Source organism: Rhinopithecus bieti, unplaced genomic scaffold, assembly GCF_001698545.2.
Source record: "Rhinopithecus bieti isolate Rb0 unplaced genomic scaffold, ASM169854v2 scaffold_3067, whole genome shotgun sequence".
NCBI classification, from domain to species: Eukaryota; Metazoa; Chordata; class Mammalia; order Primates; family Cercopithecidae; genus Rhinopithecus; species Rhinopithecus bieti.
In genome coordinates, this window is record NW_016804208.1 from 901,505 (window position 1) to 925,708 (window position 24,204).

Here is a 24,204-nt window from a genome sequence, read left to right on the forward strand (position 1 = left end):
GTATTGTAATACTATGAACTCAACCATAAGGCTTATTAAGGAATTTTGTTTTGGACTTAACGATAGAGATTATTAAAGAATTTTTTATGAGCTTATGAGTTTGTTTTGTAATACTTTGAAATAAATTAAACCTAGACTATAAATTGTTTTCTAATTTTAATGTGAACAACTAGAACTTATTAAGTTTTTTGTAGTCGATTGGTATAAATTATACTTTCTATTAAAAGCTGGTTTTATAAATATAAGCATATTTGGTGTTTTAGGACATAATTTATCTTTAGGGAGCTCTTTTTGTCTCTGTAATTCTGGCCTTGGCCAATATGTGAAATCTCCAAAATTGAGATTCAGTATCTTGAGAAGGCACGATCCATTTATGAGAAAATTCAGTCTACCACCACAAGCAATGAAACAATCAAATCACTTTGCTGCTTGAATTGTTATACCAAATACAAGCTAAGCTTTTGAAAAAGATCACCTTGAATGCCAACACTTTCTTTTCGCTGGTAGTTTTCCACTGGGAGATGTGCAACCCATGGAAATTGCTACCATCTATTCTTGTGTTTATTCCCCAACGACTTGGGAAGAGATGGCAAAAATTCAAGCCCTTTTGGAGGTATAGGCTCTTTGAAATCTGTTCCCCACTGTTGACTTGAAGGTGGAATCCCATCCGATCATCCTGTAAGTGCAGACACATATGCCTACCCACAAACTTAACACCTTCTCTGGCTTGGTTTTTCTCCAGCATCAGACTTGAATGTCTGACTTTGAGACTACTTCCTTGCTGACTTAGAACTTCTGAAGGGTGACCCTAAAGCTCTTCAAACTATAGTATGGACATCTACAGATAGGCCTTTAGTTCTTACCTTGAGTTTCTCTATTGGAATTAGTATTTAAGCACAAGCAACAAAGGCAACACATTTTCGGAAGAAGGAATATTTGATATTATTTTATAAAATATTTAAATAACTTTTTTGTCATTTGTCATTTTATAGAGCTTTTAAGTAGCCTTTATGGTATTTCTTTAAACTATTTGTGACTTAATATTTTGTTTGCATTCTTTGTTATATGGCAGGGATGGGCACCATAATCTTTTCATAGTGAAGGTTCTCTATAACTCAGATAGCACCTAGGGACATGGCATTGCAATTTTGGCTGAGACGCGCTAAGCACTTCATTTTTCTAGGGATATACATTTGCCTTGTTTATGATAGAGTCAGAAGTTATATATTTATATTAACTTTTTTTTTTTTTCTTTTAACAAGTTAATCCCTCCTGAGCAATAGAACTAAAAATGTCCTCTCTCGGCTATAGCAAACAACTCTTGTGGACCAAATGAGGGTAAACCATTAATTTTGGGATTTAGACATGAATCTCTTTTACCTTTAATAATTAAAACTCCACTGCTACTTTTGGAAATGTGTGATTGATTGGGTTGTAATCTTTGGAAATTAGCTTTGACTTGCTTTATTATTTTGTGTGTCTACATTCTTTGGACTATGATCTTTAAGATTTCCCAATCTCAATCACTTGCCTAATGTCAGAATGGGTAAAATCCAAGGAAAACATAGCAATCTAGAATTCAGATTTTTGCTTCTAAGTCAGTTCCAAACTAATGTCTTATTTTGGAGTTCAGGAAGGCTGTAGTTTTGTGGGGAATTCTAGGCTGGTAATATGACGAAGACATGTTAAATCCTAGGGCAGTTTTTGCACATTTTATGATATAAACTTTTGGGGCCCTTCTAGTAACATTAAGCAGAACTTTCTTACCTGGAATAACATGGACTTAACTTGCTACTTTCCTGTTTATAGGTTTTATAGGTGCTTGTGCTATTTTGTGTGTTGACTTATGCATGTAGTGTGGCAACACCTCTAGGAACCTATAGGATTATATATCGGGTGTACCTCAAGTAAGCCACCTTATATCCTCTCTGGAACAAGGATGACACTAAATAAATAATTGAGTAAATCAAAGAAGGATTATCTATTAATGATAGATATGTGCTTATCTTGCACTTAAGAAATTCTTTAAGTCATAAAAATTTTGAGATAGCTCTCTCTTCAATGTTATTTTATAGATACTGAAATCAAAACCAACAGAGGGTTGTCATAAAACTAATAGAAATGAACCAGGTAATTATTAGGAAAACTAGTTCAAAATCTGCAGTATTCATTGTCATCTGTTCATCTGTTGAGATCACTGGAGCCGATATTTGCTTGATTTTTCAAATCTTAGAATTTAGGACAAACTTAGTACGTTTTAATCTGTCCATAAAGGGAGACAAATTTGCATAGGCCCTTGAGGACCTCATACCACATTTTATCTTCAAATGTGGTGTTTAAAGTCAAAGTTTAAGAAAAGAGAAATTTACTCTGGCTTTTTCAAATCATATTTCATTCACTTTTTTTGAGATGGAGTCTTACTCTGTCGCCCAGGCTGGAGTGCAGTGATGCGATCTCGGCTCACTGCAACCTCTGCCTCCCGGGTTCAAGCAATTCTCCTGCCTCAGCCTCCTGAGTAGCTGGGATTACAGGCGCCTGCCACCGTGCCTGGCTAATTTTTCTATTTTTAGCAGAGATGGGGTTTTACCATGTTAGCCAGGCTGGTCTCGAACTCTTAACCTCGTGATCCACCTGCCTCAGCCTCTCAAAGTGCTGGGATTACAGTGCTGGGATTACAGGCATGAGCCATCACACCCGGCCTCATTCACTTCTTAATAAATTCATGTCTGTTTCTTCTCATGTCCTCGTTTATTGTGTCCGTTAGGATCAAGATATTTTAATGAGGAAAATGCACTATTTCATGATACGTAAAAGGTTATTTTAAACTTTGGCACTAGACAGTATGCATTCGACTATAAATAGGGTCTCTATTCATAAAAATATTTAGAGAAAGATGCTGAAAGAACTAGTTAACAGCAGGTAAGACCTGACATCGTAGGTAAAGCCTTTAAATAATTTGAGAATGAGGTCTCTATGGGTCAGTGCTAAAATCAAAGGACTTTCTTTTTTTTTTTTTTAAACATATTCTGTTTTAGAAACATTTTTCTTCTTTATCCTCTAACTTGTTTGGAGACATCACATTCAATAAAGTTCTTAAATGTTCAAATTTAGAGTAGGGTTCAGAAAAGGAAGAGAGGATGAGGGAAGTGTTTCTTTCACAAATCACTCTTAAAAAGCCAGAAGAACGCATAGCCCTCAGCTACATAATTTTACAGGGTACATTATGGGAACTTGTATACAACCCACTCATGAAAGGTTGATCTACATAGCAGTTGGCACTATGCCCAGCCACCACAGTGCTTCTAGCCTGATTATTTGTAATACTTAATGTGAAAGAGAAAAAAAGGGGGCCAATTTAGGAATATCTTGTAAGGTCCTGAGAGAAGGAGATTTTTCCATGTCTCCCCAGTCACCTACTCTATGAGATAACAAATAACATTCATTGCCTAATGATTGCTGAGTTAACAATTAAATACTACATTTGAGTTTTTCAGCTCAACATTAGAAGCAGAGACAGCCATTTGCCCTTGTGTAAAATACACACCATTTTACACCAAGAACCATGAACAATTCAGAAAGAGCTGTTTATAGGTAGATTTTTCAGCCAACAGATATTTATTGAGCATCTATTGTATGCATCACATTCGGCTAGATACTGGAGAAGATAAAAATGTGAGTTACACGTGAACCTTACTTTTCCCAAATGTTTTTGTTCATAAAATATATAAAATAATATATACATAATTATATGAAATATATATTGCATATGTATTTATATTTAAGATAAAGACTAAATGTAGTATTACAACGCAGGTGTTGTAGAAGTTCAAAGTTGTGAAACACTGTTTCCTGCCCTTGTAGGTGGCATGGTGGAGTGAAAAGAGCATGAACTTTGGAATTAAAATTTTCCCTTGAATGATTGTAAGGGTCATCAGGAGAGTAAGCAAGTCAGCCAACTGCTCTGTGCAGTCAATTGTGTTCATGCCAGTTGTGAGGAACAGATAGGGAAGCATACCTGACAGATAGCAGGTGCTTGATAAAAGTGAGGGGTTTCTTCATTCTACTTTCTCTTCCAGCTAGTTTGATCAAGAAGGCTTCCTGCAGAAAGTGTCATTTGATGTGTAACCAAATAGAAATGTGTTGAATTGTAATCCCAGCACTTTGGGAGCCTGAGGCAGGCAGATCACAAGGTCAGGAGTTTGAGAGCAGCCTGGCTTACATAGTGAAACCCCGTCTCTACTAAAAATACAAAAATTAGCCGAATGTAGTGGCGCTTGCCTGTAGTCCCGGCTACTTGGGAGGCTGAGGCAGGAGAATCGCTTGAACCCAGGAGGCAGAGGTTGCAGTGGGCCGAGACCATACCATTGCACTCCAGCTTGGGTGACAGAGTGACACTGTCTCAAAAACAAACAAAAAAAAGTGTTGAATTTTTATACTGCTCTTCTCTAAAGGCTTAAGATGACATACCCAAGTTACAGAAGATGCATAAGAATAGAATGTTAGAGATTTTATAAAGAAGGCAAAAGAAACAGATGCTTTCAAGTCTCATGATGAAATAGAATTGTAATTTTTAGAAAGCAAATGTTGTTGTAAGCCTATTGGCATAAAAGGAAAGGTGGAGTGACTTTTGTTACATAAATCTCAGTATTGACATGAGAAAGGGTACCAATATATCTTTAGAGATTACTTTTTTCCTACCAAGAATTTATTTTGTAGAAGCTTGTATTAACATTGTATAAATTTTTTTCCTCCTTTCCTTTCCATGGTGTTTCTACTTTATGAAGCCATCAACTTCTTATGTCTATTGAAATGTCTGTGTCTGTCCTTTACTTTTCCTAGCCCTCTTACTCTGCCTCTTATTTCACTGATTCCTACCTGCCAACTTATTTCTTATTTTAAGATATATATATCTTTTGCTTCTCATTCAGACAAACCTCTTCAACCAAGTATCTCATCGCTGTCTTCTTCTTCGTAACATGACACGAAGGATGTCAAAATCTCATCTTGATTTCCCGTGAAATTCCATCTTGATTTTTCCTGAGGTTTTCTCCCCACTGAAATGATTCTCATTAAATCCTTGACCAGTGGTTTCTTTCTGTTCTGTTCTTGCTTCCATATTCCTGAGTATTTATTGGATTTAGTTGGCCATGCTGTGTTTAAAACTTTGCCCATGCTTCTGAAAACAGGACCTTTCCTGGTAATCCAGGAACCTTCCTATTTTAAAAAATTGCGTATGGTGATTTCTTCTGTCTTCTTAATCAGATTTTTGTCTTTAATTCTCTGTGTTTTCAGTACCTTGCGATTTTTAAAATATATTTACTTTTTCTCCTAGATGTATGCCTTTGAAATAGCTTTCTCTCCTAATGGTTTAGACCTAAGTGTCCAACTACTTTTCCAACATGTTTCCCTAGATGTCTCATGGTTAACTCAAATGTAACATTTCCAAAATTAAATTTATTTTCATTAACCAGACTTGGGTTTTTTGTTTTCTTTGTTTTGCTTTTCCCTTTTAAGATATCCTGGAGTCACCAGAATCCTATCCAGACACCCTGACACCCTTGGTTAGAGTTGCTCCTGATTTCTTTCCCAAGAACCCTTCTTCTTCCTTATCCTCCAAATATTCATTTATATTCTGCTTAGAAAGGTCTCTTGAATTTACTTTCACCTCTCAGTTACCATGACCCTTATTTGACCTCTGAATACTATTTCTTGCCTGAAATTGAAGACAAACCTTTAAAAAATGTGACTGCCTACTGGGCAAGAGATGTGTGCACACAGGTTTATATTTAAAGAAGCAATCATAGTGGAGTCAGTGATGTCTACCCCTTCCCAGGGAATATGATAAGATACGTGGAACAGTTTGGATATAAAAGATGAACAAGAGGCTATAGGGTGGATATAGTCCTAGGAGAGGAAAGAGCATTTCACATGGAAGAAGGGGAAAGGAAGGGAACTTAGTGTCTGATGTTGAGCACCATTTAAAGCCATGACATAGAATATAGGTTCTTAAGTAGTGAGTCATCAGGGATTTTTCAGCAAGTCAGATTTGTGTTTCATGAATTGTATTAATATATAGGTCAGAGAAAGAAAGAATGGGAGAAGAGTTAATTTCAACACAGTGCTCTCCTTTCACATTGCTGTCAGAGAAAGGACTCATTCATGGGATACAGTTAGTTCAAATTTTCCTTAACTTTACAACGGTCTTTTTTTTTTTTTTTTTTTGAGACGGAGTCTCGCTGTGTCACCCAGGCTGGAGTGCAGTGGCGCGATCTCGGCTCACTGCAAGCTCCGCCTCCCGGGTTCCCGCCATTCTCCCGCCTCAGCCTCCGAGTAGCTGGGACTACAGGCGCCTGCCACCGCGCCCGGCTAGTTTTTTGTATTTTAGTAGAGACGGGGTTTCACCGTGTTGGCCAGGAGGGTCTCGATCTCCTGACCTCGTGATCCACCCGCCTCGGCCTCCCAAAGTGCTGGGATTACAGATTTTAAGGTCTTGTGTTATCTGAAATTTTAAGGTCTTGTGTTATTCTAAGGTAACATAGAATCCAAGTAAAATTTTAATATATTAATGTAGGCATTTAATTAATACTTCACCTAGTTCCAGAAAACTTCCAAGAGGGCTTGCACATAAATAGGTTGTAATTTGCTAAATTTTAAAGGCTATTGCTATAACCTGTATTTTTCTTAGTTGAATGTCTAGGTTTCCCTTAAGGGAGGGTCAGAATCCTCATGTGAAAAGAGATCTCAGTCATAAATTCCTCTAGGTGAGATTGTGACTGTATCTGCAGCTCTGGGCAGTATTTTTTAGTGATTGCTTTTACCCAAGTATCTCATGTAACTCCCCTCTTCCCCCCGCCCCGATGGAGTCTCGCCTTGTTGCCCCGACTGGAGTGCAGTGGCATGGTCACGGCTCATTGCAGCCTGCATCCTGGGTTCAGACAGTCTTCCCACCTCAAACCTCTCAAGTAGCTGGGACAACAGGCATGTGTCACCATGCCCAGCTGATTTTTAAATTTTTTGTAGAGACAGAACCTTGCTATGTTGCCTAGGTTGGTCTCCAGCTCCTGGGCTAAAGTGATCCTCCCACCTCAGCCTCCCAAAGTGTTGGAATTATAGGCATGAGCCAACCATGCCTGGCTTCATGTTCCTTTTACAGTGACCTCCTGCATCTAAAGTTTCCTCTCAATTTAAATTCTTTCCTCTCCATATTTACAAGATCTGCTTTTGCCACATACAGCTGCAATTTAATAATGCAAAGCATTTTCTGCCTCACAGATGGAAAGCTGGGATTGTTTTATATCACAAATATAGTGGACTTGCTCAAGGTTTGTTAAAATCACTGAACTTTGCAGAAGTTAAGCTTGCTGGACTAAACTGTCCAGGCTCTAAGGCAACTCCCACTTGCATATTTAAGCATCATGTTTAAAAAGAGCATGCAATTCTTTAGTAATATATTGCAAACAGAATAAAATATTAAGTAGATATATATCTAACTACCTGAGTTTTAATCTTTTTCTGCCTTATAGGATTAAAGGATGTGATTTAAATATCTTAGGCAAATCTCCTACTGAAATCTCAGTTTTTCTTTCCTTCTGTGTGACTATAAAAGCGTATCTAGGTAACAAATAATTTAAACAAGTACTTTTGTAGGTTAATTTGAATGTTGTTTGTTTGTTTGTTTGTTTGTTTGAGACAGAGTCTTGCTCTGTTGCCCAGGCCAGAGTGCAGTGGCGTGATCTCGGTTCACTCCAACTTTTGCCTCCCAGGTTCAAGCAGTTCTCCTGCCTCAGCCTCCTGAGTAGCTGGGACTACAGGCATGGGCCATGTCCAGCTAATTTTTGTATTTTTAGGAGAGATAGGGTTTCGCCATGTTGGCCAGGCTGGTCTTGAACTACTGACCTTATGTCATCTGCCCACCCTGGCCTCCTCAAGTGCTGGGATTACAGGCATGAACCACCACACCCAGCTGACTCTTATTAGCTTTTGCTTGATAATGTCATTGAGCAAAGAAGGATTTAAGAAAGAATGGTCAGGTTTTGGTTTTCAAAGTTGTCACAAATCTTTTGACTTACATTCTGCTCTTTAGGGACCTTAGCCTCTTTCATTTTATTTTATATAATAAAACTAGGGCCAAACTCTTGTTTTTGCTGTGATATTTTAATTCCTGATTCCACTAGACATATCTTCCCCTTGCCCAGTGCTCTATACCTTGCACGTATCTATGTTCCTGCAGTATTCAGCAGGAAGAAGACAGGAAAACCACTTGACTTTCAGATTTGATCTTATCATTAAAGTCATCACTTCCACTTGTTAATGTCATGAAACGAACAGTGACATGATGAATGGTAAGAAGTTGGCTCCATTGTGTACTTTGCAGCAATGTTTTCAATGCAATGGATTTTTCATTTTAAAATTTGGTACTTTGGACTGCTGTCATTTTCTGAATTGAAGTACTTTCTAAGCAGAGCAGTATTTTCTAAATAAGTAGGGTAGAACTAGAAGATGAGCATTTCTGTTGGGACGTGATAAAGTATTCTGCCATTTTATGCTTACCATGTCCAAATTGATACCCCCAAAATAGCCCACATGAATAATGTTACCTTATATAATGTTGACAGGTGAAGAAGGGAGTACCTGTGAGCTTTTGGGAGAAAGAATGTAGAAGGAACAGAGGAATGAATAGAGGCTCAGGCCGCTGATGAGAGGGGCAAAATGTTTTATAAAGAAGATAATTGATGCTGTATCTTAATAACTCTTTAAAAACATTTACACTCGGCCTCTTTAGCTCACATATATCATTTTAATCATTTCCTAATCTCTGTAGCTGATATCTTGCCTCATTTCTTAATCCCTCTGATATATCCATTGCAGGTCTGTGGTTATGTGCAAATCTGATTATTTCATTCACCTCCTTATATGCTTCCAAGGTCTCCACTATAGGCTAAGCCTAGCTCGTTAGCATGACATACAATATAACCCTTCATGATTTGTTCGTTGCACACATGGACCATGCCTTTAGCGTTAGCCATGTGCTTCTTCTTTGTGTCTTTGCTCATGTTGTTTCTCTGCCTGGAATGCTCGTACTGCCTTGTCACCTCCTCAGTGAGACTTCTTCAGAGCCTCTCTGCAGTGCTGTTTTACAGTACTAGCATTTAGTGCTCTGTTTTATCTCTGTTTTCATATCTACTCCCCTTAATGAGTTCTGAGCCCCTTTGGGTGAGTATTGCATTCTTCTTTTTTGTATACCTATCATCCAAGGCAATGCCTAGCTGTGGACAGTGTCCAAGATTTATGAAGCAGAGGCTTAGACCAGTAATAGACTAAATAAATAACCTGTTCTTGCAGTGCATGGGATCATTCCCATACTCAACCTGACCTAGGCCTAGAAAAAGCAGGTACTTCTGTGGAGATACTTACAGTGATCCTCTTATGCCCTGTAGGTAGACCACATCCTAGACATGATTATTTGTAAGATTTTTCTGAACTCCTCATCTTATGTAGCATACTGATGATGAATTTTGTAGAGAGGTATCTGACTGAGAATTGTAGCACTCCAATACAATTGCTGATTCAGAATAGTAGTCTCAGGTGGATAGAGTTTCTCTTCTCCCAGTTTGATAAACTGTAGAGAAGTCCTGGTTGCTGCTTTTGTGCTTTTGTTTACTAGGGAATATACTATAATGTAGTTAGAGTTCACTTGACCATGAATGAGGAACCTGGTAAGATAACTTTCTAGAAGCTGCAAAAAAATACCTGATTGTTGTAATTCATACCTTCAAAAATGTTCCTGATTACACTGAATGTTTCTGATTCACTTGTGATTCTTTTTGTGCTGTAGAAATAGCACTTTTTGAAAATTTGGAAACCACTCTTTATAGGTCACTTGCTAACTTTATTGAGGTATAATAGCATACAATAAATTGCATATATATAGTGTACAGTTTGATGGGTTTTGACATGTGTGTTTGTTTGTTTTGTTTTGTTGAGACAGCATCTCACTCTGTTGCCCAGTCTGGAGTGCAGTGGTGTGATCTTGGCTCACTGCAACCCCTGCTTCCCGGGTTTAAGCAATTCTTGTGCCTCAGCCTCCTGAGCAGCTGGCACTACAGGCACATACTACCATGCTATGTATTTTTAGTAGACACAGGGTTTCGCCATGTTGCCCAGACTGGTCTCAAACTCCTGGACTCAAGTGATCCACCTGCCTCGGCCTTATAGAGTGCTGGGATTACAGGCATGAGCCACCCCACCCAGCCAGTTTTGACATATGCATATACTCATGAAATCAGCACCACACTCAAGGATGATGACCTTTCCACTAATCTCAAAAGTTTCCTCTGACTGCTTTGAAATTCATTGTTTCCTTTACCCTCATCTTCAGATGGCTTATTGATCTGTTTTCTGTCACTTCCAATTAGTTTACATTACTGAGTATGTTAAAAAGGGGGGAAAAACCACACACACACAACAATATGCCCTTGGTGAGAAAATACGGAGGAACAAGGGAAATGGGATATGATCAAGATCTGCAAGGACACATCTTTGAAAATAAAAAACTAGAAAAAAATTCCAGAGAAAACACTTTGATTACTCAGAAGACTTATATGAAAAGTGAACTTACAAAAGAATAGCTTCAATAAATATGGTATTATGTGAGATAAGGAAGAATATCAAGAAAAACTAAATTGCTTTCATAGCGTTAAAATTGCATCAGAGGAGTAAGAAACATTACTGATACTGTGGAAATAAGCATTGATATAGAAGACAGCCCCAAGATACACTCCAGAAGCAAAGGAAACACAGAGGTTAAGATGATGAGAAAAGCGTTGATGATGGGAGAATAGAAAACTCAAGGTTTATTTAGGTGTTCATTGTGGAGAAATCGGAGAATGTAGGATCAAAGACAAATGGAGAAAAATTTGATGAGCTAAAAATTATCTGTGCAGATCAAAAGGACTAATGCTATTCCAGCCACATAATGAGAGGCTTGTATCTAAATATATCATGTTGAAATTTTTACATTTCATGGATGAAGAAAATTTGAAATTTTGAAATTTTCTTCATCCTGGATGAAAAACAAGTTACTTCCATATTTCCTTTTATCAACGTTAAATACCAGGAGACAGTGGGAGAATACCTGAAACTGTGATGAAAAAAACATTTCTTTTTCATTCAAAGAGCTTCACCTTCAGTCGAAGGCAATGGAAATATATTCTTTATTACTCATGGTATGGAAAAATAGAGTTCCTCATTTTATTTGTAAAAATTTTACTTGAAAACCCAAGACTGGCAATGTGATGACTCAGTTAAAAAATTAAGAACAGGAAAGTATAACCATAGATATATAAATAAAAATATAGATATATAGACTAATCATGAGAATAGTAACAATTAAGATGAGAATTATGACCAAGTAATTGTTATAAATAAGATGACAGACATAAATGTCAATGTAAAAGGTTATTCTTGAATATATGTAAACAAGAATATGGTAATTGGGTCCAACATTTTAGACTACATTTTTAAATTTTAGTGAAATACACGTAACGTAAAATTTGTCATCTTAACCATTTTCAAGTGTATAATACAGTAGTGTGAAATATATTCACGTTGTTGTGCAACCAATCTCCAGAAACTTTTCATCTTGCAAAACTGAAACTCAATACCTGTTAAATAACAGCTCTCCATTCCCTACTGTCCCTGGCCTCTGGCAGCCACCATGTGACTTTGTTTCTATGAGTTTGACTACCCTAGATATCTCATGTAAGTGGAATTATACAGTACTTGTCTTTTTGTGACTAGTTTATTTCCAGATGACATTTTTAAGGGCTGCAAAGAGGATGAGGCTGGAGAGATTGGGAAAATAGGAATGGCAGACTAGTGTTCCCCCTTTAGAACAATTTATTGTTGAATTTTGCTGAAGAGTCTGTATTGTATGTTTTGTCTATTTGTGCTTAGATTTATTATTAGGTAAGCCAGCCTCTTGGTATCAAGTACATTTTCAGCATCTTGATGTGATCATATGACTTTTTTCTCTATCGTAATGATAGCTTTTCTCATAGTGAGCTGCACTGATTCATGGAATAAACCCCAATGATAATAGTGTATTGTTCTTTTGATAATACTGCTATATTCAATTTGGTATTTTATTTAGGCATCTGGAAGTCACATTTACTTGTGTGCTTGATCTTTCATTGGTTGGTTCATTGTTTTGTTTCGATGAGGGAGGCTACAAATTTAGGTATTCAAGTTTTACTGGCCTCATAGAGGCTCATAAGAAAGCGTTCTTCATGAGGAAGCTTGTCATTATTTCCGAAGGCCTGGGAGAGTGTAAATAACATTGGAACCTAAAGACCAGATAAAGGATACATAAAATCCAGTTGTGTACCCACCTGGACCTGGTGCTATTTTCAAAGGTAGTTCTTTACTCACATTTCTAGTATGTTCTAGGATTGTCATATTTTTAAGTACACATAGGAATCACTGCAGATCTTATTAAGCTGTGGATTCTGATTCTGAGGGTCTGGGGTACAGCCTGTTCTTCACTTCTAATAAGCTCCATAGTTATGCCAATGCTAATGGCTCTGGAACCACATTCTGAATGTGGTGTCATAGTGATTCCCAAACTTTACTGCACATTTGAATCACTTGGGGGAACTTTTAAAAGGGTTCTCAGGTCCAGGTCTCACCCCATATCAATTGAATCAGAATAGCTGGGGTTGGATGCCCAACATAAACTGCTTTCAAGAATCCCAGATGGTTCCAATGTTCAGCAACTTTGGCAACCACTTCACTAGGGTAATCGGTCCGCTTAGGTTTTCCATTTCTCTGCTCAATTTTGGTTACTTTTATTTTACTAATAATTGCCCACTTAAGTTTTCAAAGTATGGTCAATAAGTTGTATGTGTTATTCTCTCATAATTCTTTTAATGTATTTGATTTCTATGGTTATGTCTTCTTTTTATATTTGTATAGTCTTGCACCCCATCATGATAGGTCAGTTGAAGACAGATTACATATGACAGTGGTCCCATACGATTATGATATTTTTATGTACCTTTGCTACGTTCAGATATGTTTAGATACACACATACTTACCATTGTCGTACAATTGCCTACGCTATCAGTACGGTAGTATGCTGTATAGGTTTGTAACCTAGGAGCTATAGGCAATTCCATACATACAGCCTAGGTGTGTAGTAGGTTATACCATCTAGGTTTGTGTAAGTACACTCTGTGATGTTCACACAACCATGAAATTGCCTATTGACACATTTCTCCGAGTGTGTCCCTGTCATTAAGCCATTCATGACTGTACTTGTTTATTTTACTTTTTCTTTTTCCCTTAATCAGGCATGCCATTGGTTTTTCTGTCTTACTGGTCGTTTTAGAGAATCATTTGTTTTATTTATTATTTTAAATATTTCCTTTTTTCTATTCTGTTAATTTCAGCTTTTATGTTTAACTTCATCTTTATAATATTTTGGGGGGTGTTGTGATGCTGTTCTTTCTTTTATGGTAAGTAGTGGGTTCCTTTCTTCTTTTCTTTTCATTGCTTTTAGATAGTTTATAATTTCCCTTTTGATTTTGTCTTTGGTTCATGGTTTATTTTCTTAATTTCTAGGTAGTTGAGATAATTTAGTCATTTTTTATTATTTACTTTTGTTTGCCAAAGATGAGACAGTATGGCCTTAAAAGTCTGTACTTTTAGGGATTTGTTAAAGTTGCCTCTTTGGTCAAGAACATGATCGATTTTTTTAGAAGTTCCATGAACATATCAGTAAAGTATAATTTGTGTTTGAATGATATGAAGTTAGTCTTTGTCTAATAGTCATGTTCAATTCTTAAAAGATACATTAATAGTAAAATTATCACCATGATTTTATTTTTTATAAAGTGTCTTGTATTTTAATAGAATGTATTTCTTCATAATATTTTTTGGTACATGTGGGGTTTATGATTTATCTTCTTTATTGTGCCTTTTATCCATTTATAACTATCTTTATTGTAATTCAGCTTAAGTTTTCTCTTAACCGTTGCTAATTGACACTGCTTCCTTTTTGTTTGAATTTGCCTGATTTCTCTTTGCCCACCCATTTATTTACCACTTTTTGTTCTTGTTATTATTTTGTGTTAGGTGTGTTTCTCGAAAACAGTTGAATTTTGTTTTTTTCAGTTGACCTAAACTCCCTTCATGGGAAAATTCAGTCTATATACATTTATTGTAATGATTTGTGTATTTTATTTTATCCTTTCTATTTTACTTCATATCTGTTATGTATTTTTACATCCTCTTTTCTTATTTTTGCTGCCGTGATTGCTTTATTTATTGTGTTTTCTTTTCTCTTTGCTAATTTGGCTGTTCTACTTTTTCCTTTCCTGCTCTTGAAATGTCTGCTTTACTATTATTTGAAAACAACGTGCAATTTTCGTATCTACTCATCGGTACTATGATTATTACCTATATTTTAGGGAAGAGAAATGTGATGTGTAGAAGAGTTAGACAGCTTGCCTTAGGTTTACATAGTAAATGGCAATAGTCTTGCCCTAGGGCTGCCTTTTTAACTAGAATGCTTTAATGCCGTTGGAGAGAGGCATACCTTCCACATCCATTAAAAAGATAAGAGGGCATACATTTAATTTTATTATGCCATAAAATGAACATAGCCCACTTAGTAAACTATAAAATATCGGTGCTAATAAATTTAGAAATCTGAAAATTGAATTTTTTTTTGGAAAATATATAATAAAATTATCTCAACATTAGAAAGCAAAAGTTCAGAATAGTATTCACTATTCAGAGTTATCTAAGAGTCTTCTCTGCAGTAGATTCAAGGAAGATGATATTACTAGTAGAATTTTCCAAACATTCAAGAACTTTTTATGAAATAATATTTTGTTTTGTTCCAGAGCATAAAACATGTTGGACCATCATCAAAACCATTATATGAAGCATGTATATATTCCTGATATAAAAACTTGACCAATAAAATATAGAAGTTTCCATAGAAGTTTTCCAACCACCTGTAGAAATATAGAAGAAACTGAGCAAACCAGTTCAACAGTAAACTAAAAGAACTATCTTCCATGGATAAGTAAAGATACTTAAATCTAGGAGTCCAGTAATATATAACACCAATAAATGTTGTTAGAAAAAAAATAGATAATCTCTACTAATGCCAAAAAAGAATTTGAAAATATTCAATAGCCATTCTCATCAGAAAACTTTTAAAATCTGACAAAACTAGGAATAAGTGAGTACTTTTCAGATAATGAGAAAAAAATCAGTGATAAATTCATAACCAACATTATGAATTGTGAAACTGTAGATGCAATCTCATTGATATTAGGAAAAAAATTCCTGCTAGCACAATTTCTATTTACATATTTTTAATGTTTATGTATTTATGAATGTTCTGATTTTTTTTCAAATGTTCTGTTTTTTAATGTTCTGTTGAAAGAAATATGCACATATATCTGAAATGAGTCCATTTTATTAAAATAAAATAAACGAAAGTTGTAACATTAATGTAATGGCCTTTTTTCCCTATCAACTTGCCACAGTTAAAAATAAATCCCTACTAATATGTAATTCTGGCAGCAGGATTGTGAGATGGACATGCTCACAGCTTGCCCTAAGGAGTATAAGTCGGCAAAACAACTTTGTGGAAAGCTGCTTGACAGTTTTTACCACGAGTTTTAAAAGAGTTTATGTTCTTTGACCCCGTAATTCTAATTCTGGGAACTCCAGCCTAAGGAAATCATGAGAATTGCTGACAAAGATTTGTGTATTAGGATGTTAATTACAGTGCTATTTGTTTATTATGTTTTAAAAATTGGGAAATAACCTAAAATGCCAAACAATGGAATGGTTAATATAAAGTATGATACAGCCATGCAATGTGTAGTCATAAAATCATACTTTTGAAAACTTTATCTAAAAGGATAGATAGATACAACATTAATAAGAAAAAAGCTGGATACAAGTGTATTTAAATTTGATATTGATTTTGTAAGCACACACATATTTTATTTATATATATATGCAGGAAAAATTTTAAAGGACTGGAAGGAAATATGGAAAAAATATAGCACTATCAGCGTGTGTTACAGTTGGAAAATTTCTGACTCCCTCCCAGATCACATAAATCATCGTCATGGGTTTACATTTCATATTGAGAGATAATACTTAATTCTAAATTAATATTAGAATGTCAACCTGGGTTATAGGCTGAGATTTAATCTCTGTGAAGAAAATCACTATCTTTGCAATGATTAATATTTCTATTTTATAATCACCGTTTCAAACTTTAACCATGGATACTTCAAGTCAGTTGAGAAACTGAAGATAGAGCTATGTGTCATAAACACCTCCACCAGAAAATTACTAATGGGTTAGTTGTGGTATCTGAAGTTATATGAAGACTGGCAAAGAGCTAGTATAAAGTAATCTCTTCTTGTCCCTTTACAAAAAGAATTAAGCCTTCTTTTAAACTCTGTTGCAGAAAGTGAACAATTGCAATCATAGGGCTGGAAAAAGCCTATAGATGTCTTATATCCACCTGTTTGTTCTCCAAATGAACAATGCAAGAAAACTAACAATGCAAGAAAATTAACATAGGAAAACAGCTGTGTAAGAAGGGAGAATTTGAGGGTTGCAATGACTTTTGAGGTGCTTTTTTCTATTTTTCTGCTTTTTTTGGGGGGGGGATTTCCTTTACAAAGCAAGAATTTTTGTATCCATTGGGAGTCTTTATAGCCACTGAGAAACTATCTCTGTAAGATAAAAGTTTCCTCATCTGTAAAATGGCAACACCACTAATATGACATATTTTATAAGATAATTGTGAATGTGAAGTTAATGCCTACTTGTGAAGGTCAGCACAGTAGTTGGGAATATATTGGTTATGTTACCTTTGCAAAATTTCACTTGCCTTTTTAGGCCTGTTCCCATTGAATGACAAATCTGTTTATTGAGCCAAAAAACAGCTCCTGGAACTATGCAGAATAAGTCAAATCCACCATCTACATTAATAGCCCTTCAAATACTTGAAGACAGCTTTCATGAATTTAATAACTGCTTTCTGTGGCTTCTTTTTTTTTAATTTCAAGAATAGAACACAGTAGACTGTAAAAATGAGCATTATCAGTCTTCCTTTGGATTTTCTATGTAAATGTTGTTTAACATTCAAATGGTGCTGATTATAATTTGAGATATTAACAGTTAGATATGCCATTGTGTCCCTCTGTTATTGTTTGTAAAGGAGGTTAAACAGTATATTAACTTCTGAGTAGTGATTTACTGTTGCTTTTGTCAGAGAAAAATAAAAAAGAAGTAAAATAATATAATTTGATATTGCCTTTGAGACTTTTCAGTTTGTAGAAGTCTTTATTTCCTACTCAATTTTATTTTTTTTAAAAAGCACACATGTAGTGTAAATACAGCATCACACAAACGCAGAGTTGTTCTTTTCTTCCTGGATTAAGCTGTTGTGTAATATTGCTCTGTAACCATTAAGCAGCTGCTCTGCCTCAGAGATGCTCATATTTCCTTTGGTAGATGAAGGGAATTTGCTATACGAATGTCTCCAAATTGCTTTAAGATCTTTAGCTGTTGTATCAGCTATTTCGATTTATGGTGGTCTGTGAAACGTGAAAAACATGTTCCTGAAAGGCCCCAGTACCCTGGAGGTTACAGATGGGGTTATGTTAGCAGCAGATAACCTGACATTTTGCTGATCTCACCTCTTATCCTACTGCAGGACCCCTGACTCGTTGCAAAATCCTCCCAATTATTTTGCCATAGCCCTCAAGTATTGTCTTCTGTATGCTAATGAGTAAGTAAGAATAGGTATCCAAGTACTATTTTAAGTATCTGAGTACTATTTCATCCATGATTTCTTTTTCACTCTACCATGTCTTGGGTAATGTCTGTCCATTGCAAAGGCTGTGCTGCCTGCAGAGATGTATGAAGGTGGCAGCCGTCTGGTTCAGGTGCTCTTCCCAGACTATCCCTCTTGCCTGATTCTCACCTGTCCCTGTTCCCACAGGTACATGGTTAATAGGCATCACCACTCATCCTCAAGAAACCTTCCTCCACTAAAGTCTCACTGGGCTCCATGCAGGAGTAGAGCCCAATGGGACCTGTGTGGTGTTTTGCATTTTGTCCACTAGGTTCCAAAGATGTTCTGATATATTTCCAATGCTTTTCATAGTTTCCGTAAACTACCTCTTTCCATTGTTTCTGTAGATTCCAATTTCTTAGAACCTGGGGAGTTGGGGGTGAGGAGTGGAGAAACACCCTGATACATTCTGAATTGTCTTCTTTTTTTCTGTGAATAGCTGCAATAGTCATTGTATTGTCTATGTTTGACTGCCTGACTGTCTTCCCAGTGGTAGAATTGGCCTTGAGCTTGCTCATCCCTTCTTCGTGATTTGGCTTCCAGCAGGCTCACACCCCAGTCCCTCTTAATGGTCATGACTTAGGAGCAAATGGATCTCTGACTCCTCATTGGAGTAATAAGGAAATGAACTTCAGATTACACATACATATTGCAATGTTATTATGTATTACATCTGATATAGTTCATGTAAACACATTGAAATGTTCATCACTTATTCACTGATTTATTTAACAAGTATTTTGTGGCTCTTACTATTTAAACACTTCCAGTTCCTTGGTTTTTACTTTATATAAATGCCTAACATTACACATAAGTACACAACAAAGTAAGAGATATAATCTGACCCTAATGATTACTCTTTCTCATGTGACCCGAAAGCCTAAATACACTCTTCAGCAAACAAGTTCTAGGGAATAACAAAAGTTAGTATAATTATCCATGAATCTTAAACCATCTGTATCTACATTGTAATAAAATGACTAAGATGTTAATGTGTGACCCTGTTTTTAAAGTTGAATTTTAGAATTTTGTTCTGTGTTTATTTAGTACTTACTCTATATATAGGCAATGAGTTAGTCATTAAGGAAGATAAAGAGATGAACAAAACCCAGTCACTTCCCTAACTAAAGGAGCTGATAATCCAGCAATGACTGCAAGACTTGAAAACAGATCTCTCAGAAAATCTGAAAGTACAAAGTATAAAATTAGTCCAAACTAGGTGCTATGCAAGTACAGAGGAAAGAGATTTCTGGCTGGGCCACTGGGTGGGAGAAGGAGATGGAGGAGCAGTTTACAGAGTGGGTGGTGATTGGGTTGGATTTTGGAGGATGAGACTAGAGTGTGTAGAAAGAGGACCGTCTCATCGCAGGGAACTGCAGGAGGACGATATGAGGGTAGGCATTTATGGAGTACAATTGGGTGATGAAAAATAATCTTCTGTGACTGGTTAAATATATGAGCTGTGATCATGATAAAGGAGGTGTTTTTTTTTTTTTTTTTTGAGATGGAGTCTTGCTATGTTGCCTAGGCTGGAGTACAATGGCTCCTCTTGGCTCACTGCAACCTTCGCCTTCTGGGTTCGAGCGATTCTCCTGCCTCAGCCTCCCGAGTAGCTGAGACTACAGGTGCCTGCCACCACACCTGGCTAATTTTTGTATTTTTAGTCTAGATGGGGTTTCACCATATCGGCCAGGCTGGTCTCAAACTCCTGACCTTGTGATCCACGCACCACGGCCTCCCAAGATGAAGAAGGTTTTTGTACTTAATATATTTACTTTATTAAGTTTACCCTACATAAAATAAAATATAATGAACTATAAGCAATAGCAAAAGTAACAGAAATCTTTCTATATGATGGTAAGTTACAGTGGTCCAGAAGAGTCAAAAACATCTCTTTCCCCAACCGGCAAGGCAGTCAATGTCCTTTTTTTGTATTCATGACTTTTAGCACCTTGTCCAGGGACTGTTACATAGAAGTTTCTCAATAATTAGTGAAATGAATTTAACCTGGTAAAAATTAATTGCTCAAGAAATAAGTTTCTTAAAATAGAAGTGCATTAAATTGGGACATTCTGTTATAACACTCTTAAAAATGTATGTATATTTTTTAGAGTAATGACTTAATGTGGCACCTGTTTTATCCCCTACTGAGATCTTACAATTTCCTCTCACTCCTTCTTTCATTCTGTTTCTAAAGAAGGTGGGTGGGTGGATGTCAAACATCAATGGCTCCTCAGTTCACAGCAGTGAAACATATATGCTAATTGAATGATTTTCTGTCTTTTCATGCTATGTATGGTTGAAAAGCAGTGTGGTGCCTTTTGTTCTGGTAAATTTTCTGAATAAAGATTTACGGATCATTTTGGACTGTCTGGAGGCCAGTGTGCATAATTCGGTATATGGCTGATCGCAGGTTCCACTGGCCCATCTTAATTTATTGGTAACATTTTAACCAGTGTTTACCATGGGGTTTATATTTTTATCTCCCTTAGTAACAGCTCTGTAAGATAGGTGATTTTTATTGTCTCTAATTTGTAAGTGAGGAATCTGAGGCAAAAAGAGGACTAATAACTTACCCGAGACTTCATAACTGGTAATCCGTGGCTAGAATTCAAATCCCAGCTCTTTGATTTCAGTGCCCCACGTTGCTACACTACCAAGCCTCACATCTCTGAACTGGATCTAATTCCTTGGTCAGCCCTAAAGCTTTATATAAAATCCAGTCAAATTGCCAGTTCTTAGAATCTAGTTTTGTTTGTTTGTTTCTCAGAAGTATTTCAATTCTGAGGATTTTCAAACTTATTCTCTCCCTAGGACAGAAGCAGTTAGGCTATAACCTCCCCCCGTAAGGTATTCCTCCCTCCTTACACACACTCATTACACCCCCTTAACATAAATGAGAATGGGGTGGACTGGGTGCAGGGTTACTGCTGTTTGTGGGAGTCATCTCTAGTTTTGGACATAGTTAGACCAGCTAGCAAGCAGGCTCCGTGGCCACTGTGAACTCTGTCCAGGTATGACTTAAGGGTCATGTGGCATTCCCAGAGGCCTGGATTCACCACCATTTGCCAGAAAAGGTGTCTGATTCTTGAAATAAAAGGAGTCCAGTGGAATAGTAGCAAGGGTGAGGAAAGCAGTGAAATCGTGCAACGTATATTAAAGATGCCCAGAAATAGGTCAATGCAAAGTTCTGTATTTGCTGTATATACAAGTTCTGCTTTTTATGTTATTAGTGACCCTGGAACAAGGGTGGGGGTGCTGGTAATAGCAGCTCACTTTTCTTTAATCAGAGAAGGTTTTACAAAAGAACAGTGGTTTTAAGAGACCTTGGACGTTATTCCAGCAAGGTACTAATTGTGGCTGTGGTTTCCTTTTTCTTTCTTTCATTTTTCACTTTAGTCTACCAGGTGCTACTGAGTCAAAAGCATTCACTGAGAGCCCACAGACCATTCTGTATGCATGGGCCATGGCAAATCAAACCGCATCAATAACCCTGTACTTCTACAAAGGGAAGAAAAGTTTTCCTAAGAGAATATTTGATATCTAAACTTTTATTTTGTTTAAACAAACCTAATTTGCATTCGTAAGAGTTATTTTTTGAAGTCCTTATTGTAAGCATATTTGGTTTTTGTTCAAACCTTTGGCTTTAAAACACTTAAATTCTAGTGCGTAATCATTTATTTTGCTGTCTGCTTATATTGATCATTTTCCTTTAATGTTTATTTTAGGATACCTTGAGGATAGTTTTGTAAAATCTGGGGTCTTCAATGTATCAGAACTTGTAAGAGTATCCAGAAGTAAGTAAATTGTTTTCTTACTACTTAAGCATGCAATATGATTTAAAATACTTTATATTTTGAACCTTAAATATAGTATAAAGGGTGATCACATATTATGAACATTTGAATTTTAAAATCTTAAAACTTTTGATGAAATAATAACTGAATATATTTTGCTTGATTTTCTAAAATGTTTGCATTGAAATCATCAAAACTTTTTGTTGTACAAAAATAATTTTGGTTTTTTTCTGATTGCCATGTTATTGGTATTCATTTTATAATTCACTGTTCTCTGCATGACCATAGATGGCCATTTATACCAAAGGAAGTGTGATTAATTAAATGTACTCTATGTTGTTATGATAACCCACATAAGTTTCCTGTAGATAAGTGCTTTTTCATTTTACTAACATTTTGGTGGGGGTTGGAGATGTACAGGATATACACACTAACGTGCAGAGTGTAGAGGGATGCAGAAATTAACTTTGCAGATTGTAGTTGGATATAGATAGAAAGCATTGTTATCCAAAACAATGTCCAATTGTTTTAACTGGCCACTTCACCTGAGACACCATTCTTGGCAGGCTGGATCAGATTTTTCTAGGGTAAGCTCACCTGGCAGGGTACCTCAGCAAAGGGGACGTTACCTTGATTAACTCTTTTACATATTACTAGCATGTACAAACATATCCAAGATGCAGATCTGTATGTACTAATTATGTTAAAGGAGGTGACTCCTTTCTTCATACCCCTTTCACTGATTTAGCTTATTTATGTGACTTTGAAGGATATATTTTCACCTGACATTTTGATAGAATGCATCACACTTTGGAATGATGTTATTCAGATGATGTAGTCACACTCTGAAACTTGCCTAAGTTGTGTTTCTCATTTGGGTCAAATTTAGAGGTCATGAATAAGAATTATGATGATCTAGAAAGAACAGAGTAAGTGAGTTACTGAGGATAAGAATAAGCAGTGTTTTAAAGTCTTGTTGTTCAGTAAAGGAATCTCCAAACTATCACTAACTGTCTTTTGAACCATAGTTCCTCAAATAGCTAACATTTCTAAAGTGAACAGTGCAAATAGCATGTATAGCAGGGAGTGATATACATGAACGTTTAAGACCGTAAGTAGTTTATCCTTTCTGGTATAATTCTGGAGTAGATAAATGTATGCCCAAAAGACTTCTCTCATGGGTCTTTTTACTTGGTGACAGTGTAGGAGAAGAAACACAAATATCCTGTATTCCGGTAGCCCCAGCGTATGTATTCGATGGGCAAGGAGATTGTCCAAGGCAATGTGCCTTAATGTGTTTTTCCAGATGAATATGTGATATCCAAAGGTATCCAACATTTGAAAGTTTTCGCTGTTAATTTGGAAAGAAATATGCCTGACTTATCAGTAGCACTTTGTAGCATCAGGTAAGACAGGGGATACCTGAAGGGGTGTGTGTGTTTTCCCCATACTGTTCTTTAGCAGAAAGGCTTATGTTGCTACAGTTAGGAGGCTTATGAAATTATTTGCTTAAATTCGTACTTCTCTGAGTTCAAGTTCAATGTTGTATTTTCATCCTTCTTAGGAGAAGGGCAGTAGAGTCAGGTGTCAGAAATATTTATTTAGTACCTCATTATAGGTAATACTGTGCTAAGGCCTGTCAAAGGAGAACTACATTAGAACCTTCAAAAGCCCAGACAGATATTTTGAAAAATCTGAATTTCAAACATTAAAGATGAAAATTACCTTTCTAGAACAGTTTGAAACCAAGGTAAATTTAATATACTTCATTCATTCATTCTTAACTTATAATGTCATATCCTGGAGATTTTTAGGTTATTTGTTATAACAAATATTACTGATTTGTAATTAGCACATTAATTATCTATATTCATTAGATAATTTATTCAGCAAACATTTATTTTCTCCTCCATATGTAAATAGGTGTCTCTGAAAGGCCTGTTAAGTTATCCTCCTAAGTGTTTTAATATAGCCACATCATAATCTTTGTTTATACAATTAAACTTCATTATTTATGAAATAAGGGTTTGCTAAGTAAACACAAACTACAGCACAATACTTATGTGTGTATCACAAATTCTGACTTCTTGAGGGTTTACAGTATTCTAGTGTTTTCAGTCCTCCAGGGTTTTACAATCATATGACCCACTGATGTGTATGTTGACTTTAGCTAATGAAGCTATTCAGCATTAGGATAGTGAGCTCTCTGTTGAATGATATTATCTCCATCTTAAAAGTTGATTTAGGATCAGCTTTTGGAGTGAGGAGAACAATAAAGGAGATTAAAGGTTGGCCTCTAACCCTTAGAATCTGAGGTTCTTTGGTGCTTCATTTCTAAGAGGATATTGGCAACCTCTTAAACATGATTTGCAGCTTTCAGCCTTCTTGTAGCTCCCTGGGAGAGGTGCTAACACTGATCTTTGCATCTGATGTAAGTTCTTCCAGAGGCTCTTAAACAGGAATATCTGACTGAGACTTGCTGTTCTCACACACTCTCTTTGTCATTA

At 36.2% G+C, this 24,204-nt stretch overlaps 1 protein-coding gene across 10 annotated transcripts in view; it reads left to right on the forward strand.

Annotated features, from left to right (window-relative positions):
* Positions 1-24,204, forward strand: part of NFIB (nuclear factor I B) — a 252,781-nt gene that overhangs the window by 156,491 nt on the left and 72,086 nt on the right. For all 10 annotated transcript variants that reach the window (XM_017867183.1, XM_017867190.1, XM_017867181.1 and 7 more), the window contains one exon: positions 21,629-21,697. In XM_017867183.1, coding sequence (XP_017722672.1) covers positions 21,629-21,697 — 69 coding nt within the window. The remainder of the gene's footprint in view (positions 1-21,628; positions 21,698-24,204) is intronic.